General features: G+C 37.0%; 1 protein-coding gene across 1 annotated transcript; it reads right to left on the minus strand.

Moving 5' to 3' along the window:
- Positions 1-3,835: 3,835 nt before the first annotated feature.
- EXPA1 (expansin A1) lies at positions 3,836-5,255 on the minus strand. The gene is made up of 3 exons (XM_078989198.1): positions 5,057-5,255; positions 4,650-4,947; positions 3,836-4,564 (listed from the first exon to the last, which is right to left on the minus strand). Exons 1-3 carry the CDS (start codon positions 5,187-5,189, stop codon positions 4,258-4,260), a joined length of 738 nt encoding a protein of 245 aa, XP_078845324.1. The 5' UTR covers positions 5,190-5,255; the 3' UTR covers positions 3,836-4,257.
- Positions 5,256-11,677: the final 6,422 nt, after the last annotated feature.

Below are 11,677 nucleotides of genomic sequence, written 5' to 3' on the forward strand. Positions count from 1 at the left end.
TATTATGCATCATAAAGTTTTTCATACATGTTAGATACATTTATATTATATCATAAAGTTTTTCATAATGACATATGAGATCCCTAGGATTAATAATATATAGTATAAATGGATATGATATTTATGCAGGGACCAAAATTATGTGGTTCTAATATTTTCCCATAGTAATTGATCAATAAATACACACATATTGAGAGGTCATACGTTTTCTTAGGAGAGAATAACGTTTCTTCGTTTTACATTCTTAATCCTCTCTATAATCACCATCATAATGTGTGATTCAATCCATCAAAATCAATCATTCAAATGCCAATTATGGTAATCATCTTCAATATCACATTCTTTAAAATGGATGTGTAAAATATATCCTTTCAGCTAACTCCTGTTTACTAATTTGGTCCATTTGGATCATATTTTCATTGGGCTTTAGCCCATATCAAAACATAAACGATGAAACCATAATTCCACTAAATAGGGTAATAAACCATAAAGTATAAACATATCCATGGGACCCACACATTGGTAAACCATGAATCGTAGCCTGTGCCGGCATCACATGCTGTCGGTCAACGAAGACCATCCAAAGCTACGTGCCGCAATCTCTTTGTCTCCATTAAATTCTATCGGGAACCCTTTTTAAGTTTTAACCGATATGTGTTCTCTACTTTAGTTCATTAAAATAATCATTAAATGCATCAGAAATTGTCGCTTAAGAAATTGAACATGTTCTTCGTGTTAGAGCAACACCGTGATTACCAATTTTTATGCATACTAAAACGTAAAACATGAAACAAAATGAGTAATATTATTTTTAGGGTGCTACTATTCATCCCTTATTAGAATCACCCTATTTTCATTTGAATCAAAGTTAATAAACCTCGTTTGACAATGTCAGAAAACATAAAAGCCTTGTTTTTTAAATATATATGGTTGGAAAATGGGATTGTGAGTCAAAGATTCTTCTTACTACGTACTGGGATTGAAGCACTGCACACTTCCCAAGTTTCCTTTAGGTCTTTCATGAATCACGCCATGGACTACTTTTTTGTTTTCTTGATTTATATATAGTTCAAATAATTCTCTTCTTTTTTATATGAATTGAAAGTATTTCTTTCTTTCAATCAAAGTATCTATACATACACAAATGTCTTGGAGAATGATTGAATTTAAGCTTTAATTTCAAATGTATTTAGATTATGGCCGATTTGCCAGTGACATGCCCCGCTTTATTTGTATTCAAAACATGTCAGTAAAATTCTTGTGTCCAATATGTTCAGAATTGCTCAGTTATTGACATCTTAAGACATCCGATGTGTGGATTTGATCATCTTTTGATGCTTCAATATGACATCTTTAAATATAGATGAAAGTAAAATTACAATTTAATAGTATGTGTGCGCTTGATATTTGGATACAATTGACATTAAAAAATCGATTAGTAAAATGATAAAAACGATTAAAATGGTGGGAGCTAATTAACAAAAAGGACTATTTTTCAGACAGGTTATAAAATGCACATCAATTCCACAAACACCAAACGCAAAATGGTTATTATAAAATAATTCATATATTGCAAAAGGTATGATTTTTTTCGTTAACAATAGAACGTTTAAATGGTGACAACGTTCTTAATTTGATATGGGCCTTAAAAATTTTATCTAAAAAGAAATTTTTATTTTCTTAAATGGTTCAAGTTCAACTTCAACCCTTTTGATTATTTTTGTGATTTTCCTTTTAAATTGAGAAGGGATAATCACTTGAAAGGGTAACGAACTTTCGACTTTTGTCACATTTAGTCACTAAACTTTTTTTCGTTATCTATTTGCCATTGAACTATTGAAATTGTTCACATTTTACCCTTATGACCGGCTGTTGTCGGTCATAAGAGTAAAATGTGAACAGTTTCAATAGTTCAATAGCAAATAGATAACGAAAAAAAGTTTAGTGACTAAATATGAACAAAATCGAAAGTTTGTTTCCCTCTAAAAAGTTCAATGACTAAATGTGAACAAACTTCCTCTTGTATTATGTTTTAGCAAATTATTTATTTTTATTAAATTGTAGCAACATTTGTTGATGAAGAAATCTATGAAATAGAAAAAAAAACAAAACAAAACAAAACAAAACCCTGAAAATGTATTTAAAAAAAATAAAAAACCAAAACCGAAATACAAAACCAATGGTTTGACATTTTCCAAAATAAAAAATCAAAATTTTCAATCTGATTTTGGTTTTACAAAAAAATGAACCATTCTCACTGATATGAATTATGACCATTGGTTTGGCATGCGAAATTTGTGACATCCCATGAATATGTAGTTACAACATCGTCTGAACTCGTAATTCATAGTAAGGGGTTAGAGTATCATCGCATGAATACGTAGTTACAACATCGTCTGAACTCGTAATTCATCACCTACAGGTTATGGGCATGCTGGTGTTTCCATTGTGTTGCCTAGAATAGTCCATGATCGCCATCTATACTTTGGTAGATGACTACATCGCCACATTGCTGGTTAAGGTTATGGTATCTCCTTTTATCCTACATCACATATTCATCATCATCTATATACCTAATTATCATCACCTTTCTATCATTACATATCTCTAATCATTTTATTTCATCACACACCAACTATTTCATATACCCATGTTTCATCCGCAACATATTTGTAGATATAAAATAAATATATCGTTTAAATCTTTTAAAACATGTATAAAATCATTCATCCAACATGGACAACAAGTATTCAAATAATATGCACACATAGCACGTAATTTATATAAAATACGTCATATCTATGTGTAAGATGAAAGTAACAATATCTACCATAAAAATCCCACAAATGCTTCCTAACTTCGAACCCCAAGGTTTACTCTACTAAAGCTTCATATTCTTGGCTCTCTGAACCTAGAAGGGTCCAGATCTATCACACCAAAAAGCACAAGATAGCTCTTCCTCTCACTCTACACACTCAAGCTCGCTAGGGTTCTCACTTATGGGAAAGGTAGTGGCAATTGAAGGCCATAAGTGCCTTTAAATATGGCTCGGGCCCAAAGATTTAGGGTTTCTGCCGACAGCGCAGACTCGTCGAGTCGCCTCACCGACTTGTCGAGTCCATTCATTAATCCGAGTCATCAGTCGCGACCTTACTCGACGAGTTGAGGCGTCAACTCGCCGAGTCTCTCTTCTTAACTCAAAAGAAAAATACTTAAATTATGATACCTAGAAATCCGGATGTTGCATTTTGTTTTTTTATTTCATAGCTTTCTTTATCAACAAATGTTGCTACAATTAAACAAAAATAAATAATTTTGCTAAAACATAATACAATAGGAAATTTGTTCACATTTAGTTATTGAACTTTTAGAGGGAAACAAACTTTCGATTTTGTTCACATTTAGTCACTAAACTTTTTTTCGTTATCTATTTGCCATTGAACTATTGAAACTGTTCACATTTTACCCTTATGACCGGTAACAGCCGGTCATAAGGGTAAAATGTGAATAGTTTCAATAGTTCAATGGCAAATAGATAACGAAAAAAAGTTTAGTGACTAAATGTGACAAAAATCGAAAGTTCGTTACCCTTTTAAGTCATAATCCCAATTGAGAACCCAGAAAGAGAATGTCACATCATCATTTTTTGATTTACATCATTAATCAAACGAAGTAAATTGTTTTAATAGAAAATGAGTTTTATATACATGTTTATAATTTAAATGGCAAGGACACTAACATAAATCTGGGATATAGCTGGCTTCAACTTAAGTCACCATCATCAATACTTGTACACTATGCAGAAAATATATACAAAATGCAACAAAACCAAATGTAGTAGTAAGTAGAGTAGTCACCTTTCATTACTAATAAAAAACGTAAATTTACAACTTTAGACCTCACAAAACCCAAATACAATGCAAAAAAAAAAGATTTCCAATGGCCCAATACCAAGGGCAAAAACGTCAATTACAACTATGGCGGGTGGTAATAGTCCACCACTGCCCTAAAACACAAAAAAAAAAAAAAAAAAAAAAAACAAAGAAAACCAAAACCAAACCCAAACCCAAAACAAACCCTAGGCACCCTAAACTAAAACTAGATGGGCACCCTAAAAAAACAAAATGACTAAAAGGACCCTATCAAAATAAGCCCATAGTCATTATAGTAGTAGCTATTGTAGTTGCTAAAAGATACAATAGTAATACCTAGGTGACCACTTAAACCAATTTCCAAAACAAGGGTAAAAACGTCTTTTCATCTGAATTGGGCACCGGCGAAGGTCTGCCCGAAAGACCAACCGGAAGGGACGACATTGTTAGAGACCACGGTTTTACCATCACTTGTGGTGACCTTAAAAGAAAGACTCTGCCCGTTGAGATAATTGTTGGATTGCCAATTTTGCCCCCAGTTTCTTGACATTTGTTGCCACCCAGTCTTTGACCCTTTAATTGCCACCGAATGAACATCACCGGCGCCACCCACATTTGTAATCAACACCAAATTGAAATACGAATGTCCATTGATTTGGAACCTAATTCCACCCCTTCTAACACATGGAATCCTACAAAAACAAAGAAAATACATTAAGCGAAGTTACCATAATACCCTTGTGAGTTGGGTGTGAGGGTGTTTTCGTAATTTCTCACCTTCTGTAAGCAACAGGGACGATTCCGGCTTTGTATTGAGCGATATGTTGGAAGATAGGCTGAGAGAGATCGAAGTGTTGGTTAGGAGGGTTGCACCACCCACCGTCGGAGTTCGGTGGGCAGAAGTTGGTGGCGGTGACCTTAATAGACCCCGGCAAACACCATTGATGGTCGTTCACACACTTGATTTCAAAGCACGAACCACAGCTCAAACCATTGTTGAACAAAGCAGTACTTAACGCTGCTGTGTTTGTACCATACCCTTGACTATACAGATTCCCATACCCACAAGCACCACCTATCAAAACAACACCAAAACTCAGTCAGTTAATCGAAGAAAGAGAGAGATAGAGATAAGGAGAGTAAAGATTTGAAGATTTGAAGATGAAGTAAAACATATTACATACCCATTGTGCCGGAGGCATCACCACCGCCGTAGAAGGTGGCATGTGCATTAACCCAACCACCATCGCCATTGACGGAGGAAGCAATTGAGAGAAAACCCACAACTAAAAAACCCAAAATAGCCATGGAATTCATTCTAATCGAAGAATGTGGGTTGTTTGTGAGGAAGATGAGTAAAAATGGCGAGGTGGTTATGAAGAAAATTGGAGGAAGTGTGAAGCATATAAATAGGAGTGTTTTGGGGGTTTAGGGTAAAAAGGCAAAAGGGCAAAAGAGTACCCCACTTGGAAAATATTCAAAATATTGTCGCGGGCCGTCTATGAAAGAATTAATTAATCAAATATTCAAAAAATGTATGAATTGGAAATTTATTTTAAATCGAATCAACTATTATTTTCTATTACATTCAATGACATGTTTTTTTTTCTATTGTAATAGATTAATTGAAACGTTTTTTTTTTCTATGATGTTGTTGTATTTTAAAATTGTTACATGTGTTGGAGTTGTTTGTTGTTTAAAGAGAAATTGCGCGAGTTGTGTTTTGTCTACAAAGCAAAAAGAAAAAAGTAGAGTTTGATTTGAAGATTTTTAGAAGCTTTTGATGGATATTGGTTACTTGTGTTGTAAATTTGTCCGATGTGCTAAAGGGTTAAATGACATAAAAACATACGTTGCGTACTAAATTTGTTTGATGCACTAAATATATATATGTTCATTTTCATTTTATTACAAAACTAGGTGTGAAACTCGTGTATTACACGGGTTGATTAAAAAAGTTAAATATAAGGTGTAAATATTAAGTATTTTCTAAAGTAATTTTTTTTTAAAAAATATAAATGAAATGATGAATAAGTAATTCAATATATACTAATAAAAAAAATTATTATTATGTTTTAAAAAAGCGTGTTGAATATGAATGTGTAAAAATTAACTATTTTTTAAAGTAAACTTTCGAAATAAATACAATAAATAGAATAAATCATAACGACCATTTATGTAATTTGTCTTAATTAATCTATACTAATAAAACTAATTAATATAAATTCACAAATGGAATTCATTAATATATTAATAGAAATAAGAATTCACAAATGGAAAGTTTACTATATATATTAACTCACAGTAATTACTATGAGGTAACATTTAATAGGTGGAAATTGAATAAAAAAGAAAAAAAATACAAAAATGACAAGTGGAAAAAAATAATTTTAAAATTATAAGAAAATGACATGTGTCAAATTTAATAAGAAATTGACATTTGGCAAAATTATCTTTATTTATTAGGGTAGATTATTATTGTTTCTGGACTGAAGGTTGAAGTTTCGGTTATAAATGACAAAACCGGTGTTTATGAGTAAACTATCCATATATATCGTATTGTAAATCTGTAACAATCATAGTTGAAATAATATTATGACATACATACATCTCTCTCTCTTATTTGTCGTCTTAAAAGGAAACTTAATCTCATAATAGGGAAAAAAACCGTAAGAATGCTCGATAATAATATGCTAGATAGCCTTTATTATTCTTTGATGAGTTTAACGCTTTAAAGAATCACAATTTGAATGTTTTGAATGTTAAAAAAACTAGATGTATGATATGAACTCTTAAAATGCAAGTCAAAGGCACTTTGACTAAACTTTTACCTATTGACACTTAGATCATCTTCAATCTATTTTTATTTTTTTTCCTAAAAATAAGTAAAAAAGTAACTAAATAGTGTTTCATCTCTAACTTTATTCCATCTTTTATCCTATTTTTACCCACAAAAAATATATTTTATTTTTTTAATTTATATAAATTGTCAAATACATCCTTTCTATTAATTTGGTTTTAACAAATATATAATCTATATTTTTTTCATTACAATAATCTTAAATAAATAGGATAAATTACACGGATGGTCCCTGTGGTTTAGGGTAATCTGCTAGATTGATCCCTAACAACGTTTTTAACTCGGGTCGTCCCTAATTTATTTTTTCGTTACACGCTTGGTCCCTGACCATTATAAAAAGACTAAACTACCCTTAGTGATTTTTTTACCTATTTTAAATTACCAATTAATTAAATGTGGAAAAAGTATTAATTAAAAAATATTTTGGTCTGATTAAAGAACCAACATAACCGAAGCCTCCTACCCTCCTTTCCATCCTTGTGTTCAGTCGCCGGAAAATCTCACTCCTCTCGCCGGAAAATCTCACACGTTAACGATGTCTTCTGTAACGATCCAGATCCAAAAATCATGACTAAAAATTTCTTTTAAAAACATTACTAAAATCGTATTTATAAAACCATAACATAATTCATAACATAAATTCAGAGTATCAATTCAAAACATGTTCTTATTAACAGAGTAAACATCCCAGGCTGACTGAACAATGGTGTGTGTCATGCGATCACCCCCCAGCTCTTCCCTCCGATACCAGTAGTACCTGAAACCAAAACTGAAAACCGTACGCACGAAGCTTAGTGAGTTCCCCAACCTACCACATACCATGCATAATCACATATTGCAAACTCTGGGTCACACCCGCTATTTCGAGCTTCCCCCGCTACATCCGGCCTCGCCCGATCCCAGGCCCCGCCTGTCTTTAAGCCTTGCTTGGTATACAAATTTGTTTTACTTTAGGCCCCGCCTGTCTCTGGGCCCCGCCCGCTAAACGCATGCAAACATATAACCATAGCACATAACACATAAATTGAACATACCCTACTGCATTACTATCCTAAGGCCTCGCTTATTTTGGGCCCCGCCCCTGTCCTGCTACTGATGAGTCATGGAACCCCGTCCATACTCCTGTTGATAGTGAGATACGGGCCCAGTCCACACTCGCTTCTTTCCTAACTCGGGCCTTGCCCCTGTTCGTCTACTAATGAGATATGGAACCCCGTCTATACTCTACTAATGGTGAGATACGAGACCTCGCCCACACTCACCTCCCTACCAGACACATACAAGTATGATACAGACAACAAGTACACTCTATCATGCGAAACATTCCTTGGGCACCCGCCCGACATTAGACCTTGGTCCTAAATATCATACTAGAAAATAGTGCCCAGGGCTAACCCCCGGGTCTTCATACTCACAACTACATGGGCCGACATTATGGTCGTAGACCTATTCACATAAATGGAGACTCACCTTGCACTGTTAAACCCTTGCTGATACATTTCTGGCTACTATCTAACAATCCCCGCATTGCTGCTCCTCAAGCTCCCCGAACTATCAATACCACAATAATACTTAGCCCAATACAATAATCCTTCTTAGGGTAAAAGGACCATTCTACCCTTCCTAGTCCAACTTGATACATATTCAAAGTCCAACACTAGGTAAGTTTCCCAAGCCCACTAGTGACCCACTAATGGCCCAATTTGCTACATTGGGCCTAATCCCTTCATGGGCCTTACCTTAAGCCCAATTATATATTTCTTAGCCCATTATCGCTCAAACATGCCCCAAACCGCAACCCAATAATTCATGACCCATACAAACAAAGTACGTGGGGAGTACATCTACGTACGCTAAGCGTACAGGCATGGTGATGCGTACGTTGGGCGTACATGCACGTACGCTCAGCGTAATTTCCTCTGTTAATACCTTTTCCCAATAAGTGCTTAACACTCCAAACCAGAAGCTATAATCACATATCCAAGCCCATTAAGACGTATTAAGCTATAAAGGTTACTACTTGGTGGTTTGCAACCCACCAAATAAGCCTAAACTTGAAATGTGACAAAATACTTCCATAACAAGGGCTAGATCTCATGCATGAGCTCATTGGGACCATAAATATCGAGACTTTACTGCTTGTAGGGCACTTTTAGCTCTAAGGGTGGCAATCCCAAGCTCAAAGACGAAGTTATATCATAAAGGTCCAATCTTTGGACCTAAAAAGATCCCAAAGCTCCCTAACTCTATATCTAAGCTTCTATGAGGAAAGTTAGAAACTTTATACCTTCTGGGGCTTGCAAATGAGCTAGAGAACTTGGATCCAAAGGCTCTTCCTTGATCAATGAGACTTCAAGATAGTCGCTCCACTCCAAAAACACCAAAATGCACTCAAAATGGCCTTACGATCTCCAAGAACACTCTAGAGGTTTTAGGGTTTCGTGGTTGCTGAGTGAAGATGAGAAGGAGGTTGGTAATTAGGGTGTTATGTTCTTTATATAGTGGCTTACCCGAAAAATTAGGGTTTTGAGACTCTGAGCGTATGCTGGGCGTACCTCTCGTATGATGGGCGTATGCCTCCCCGAACCCGCGATCACTTGCTCTAATACGTTGGGCGTAACCCAGCTTACGCTGGGCGTACCCAGCTAAACCCACGAGTGCACTACATGCATGCAAGGGACTACCTTTCCAACTTTTCCATTAAGGGGCCATAAATGTAAAAAGTACTATAACTCCTTCATTATAAGTCCGTTTTCGACGAACTTTATATCCACGGAAAGGTGGCGACAAGTCCTACGCTTCTAGCAACACACCCCGACCCGAAACCTCATCGAATAAAACTGAGAGCCCATAAATGACCAAAATGTCCCTAGCCTTGGCTTCTGAAATCCATAAATGAATATTTTTAGAACAGGGTGTTACAACTATCCCCCACTTAAACTAGACTTCGTCCTCGAAGTCGGCTATGGTCAACTATTATGTACTCTGCTCACCACATGCCTTCCTGATGCATATATCCCCTACTGAATCTGGTCCTCAGAGGACTACCTCTAATGGCCTCCTGTCTGGTCATTCCGATGAAAACTAGTCCTCGTAGATAATACCCTCGAGTGCACTCTAATCTCGTCAGTCCTGAGAACACAACTTACTCAACCGACAATCCTTCTAGTACTCCCCGAGTACTTATGCTAAAAATCCTAGAGGTTCACCCCTATTTTCCTTGCGCGTTTTCTGGCCTTCCCAACGTAACATTCCATAACTAACCACCTCCTCTACCACTGTGAAGGACATGTCCTTCACGGTATCCATTACTCCAACCACTCCCAGTGTTGGTCACTACTACCGATACACACTGAATACTTTTTGCTATTATAACTTTGTGTTGAGCAGCCACCCAGCGAATGGATCAGATAATCTTTCGAGTAAAAGATTCATCCCTGTAACGGATAGACTCATACGAGAGATGCGCAACAAGGCCACACCTCACCTCTAAGATTATTTAACCCTGCTGTGAGAGGCATAACACTCCTCGGTCAACTAGCTATCTCGCACCAAACTCCTTTTATCATTACTCTCTCTGACTGAGAACCTTGCTATCTCTTTATCTGCCTTTCGGATAAACCGAGACCACCCTGGTCCGAACTAATCTGCTGATAACTGGGTAATCGGACTCCCACCGGTTAATACACCCAGGCACAACCTCTCAGTCTCTCCTTGCAACTTCCGAAGCAACTTCGGCTATCTACAACTACTCTATCTACCCTACCACTCTGGTCCTACAAGTCTTGGGATCCTCGATCCCCTATCCTGAACCTACGGTCTCTATCAGGTCCCACCTGTATCACTATAATTACACGGGTCTCGCCTACAGGTCTCACCCGAACCATTCTACTGAGCTACTCTGCTCCCGGGTCTCACCTTATACTATTACTAACATACGGGCCTTGCCTACGGGTCTCACCCATTTATATATTGGAGCGGACTCTCTCAAATTCTCACCCTCTAGGGATATGCCGACCAAGTCCATACTAAATCCCAACGAACTATCATTTCTTAATCCCCACTTTGCTATCTAGGAGATGCAGGCCCACGCCCACACTCCTATGACTTAGGAGATATGAGCCCTCGCCTACACTCCTCTAACTGGTTACTAATGAACGTTGCGGCTATCCTGCAGTCTTACCACACTCTCCATACTATCTGAACCACCGACTACTAATCTGAAGGCATCCCAAATTGCACTTTCTTCCGATCCTGACTTCTAGAATAGTTATCCCCCACTTTGATTCGACTAAACCCTTATATTCCCCAACATAGGAAGGATTCCCAATCCTTTTCTCTATCAAAAGAGGTCAATCTGCTGACATCCAACCCTTACCACTGCTTAGCAACCACCAATACCATTACTGAGCCACTCTAGAAAACTAATAAGGCACTTCCCGAACGCCCACTCACACCTGCTACTGCGACTGCATCTCAAGAACCAGATAGAAAAAAGGGTACTACTATGAACTACCGACCAAAACCCATGGTATGCAGGTTGCATATAATCCGAACACAATAGGGAAATCATCATATACAATCACTTAACATAATTTCAGCACCATAACAATATAATCAAGAATAAAGCTGACATGAAATCAAAAGATACTCACCTGCAACACCCGGTGATGCTCGCGCCTCTACTGTAGACAACTGGAAAGCTCTGCTCCCTACCGCAGGCGCCTCTGCTCGGCCCTGACTGTTTTTCGTGATCCTCAAGGTCGCAGGGGCAGGTGTCATGACCTGTCCTGCCGAAAGCAAACTCGGACACTGGACTTCTTGTGTCCCCTCTGACTACAATGAAAACATATCAAGTCTGATCCCTGAGCGGTGGTAGCAGTACAATCCCTACTGAAATGACCAGTCCGACCGCACTTGAAGCAGCAATAATCACCACCACTAC

The sequence above is a fragment of the Lactuca saligna genome, chromosome 4, assembly GCF_052625555.1.
Source record: "Lactuca saligna cultivar CGN05327 chromosome 4, ASM5262555v1, whole genome shotgun sequence".
NCBI lineage: Eukaryota > Viridiplantae > Streptophyta > Magnoliopsida > Asterales > Asteraceae > Lactuca > Lactuca saligna.

Excerpts from the sequence above, each read along its gene's own strand:
- EXPA1 (XM_078989198.1), bottom strand. The coding sequence starts at position 5,189 with ATGAATTCCATGGCTATTTTGGGTTTTTTAGTTGTGGGTTTTCTCTCA. Across the intron at positions 4,948-5,056 it reads TGATGCCTCCGGCACAATGG|GTGGTGCTTGTGGGTATGGG; the intron begins GTATGTAATATG and ends TTGTTTTGATAG. Across the intron at positions 4,565-4,649 it reads GTCCCTGTTGCTTACAGAAG|GATTCCATGTGTTAGAAGGG; the intron begins GTGAGAAATTAC and ends TTGTTTTTGTAG.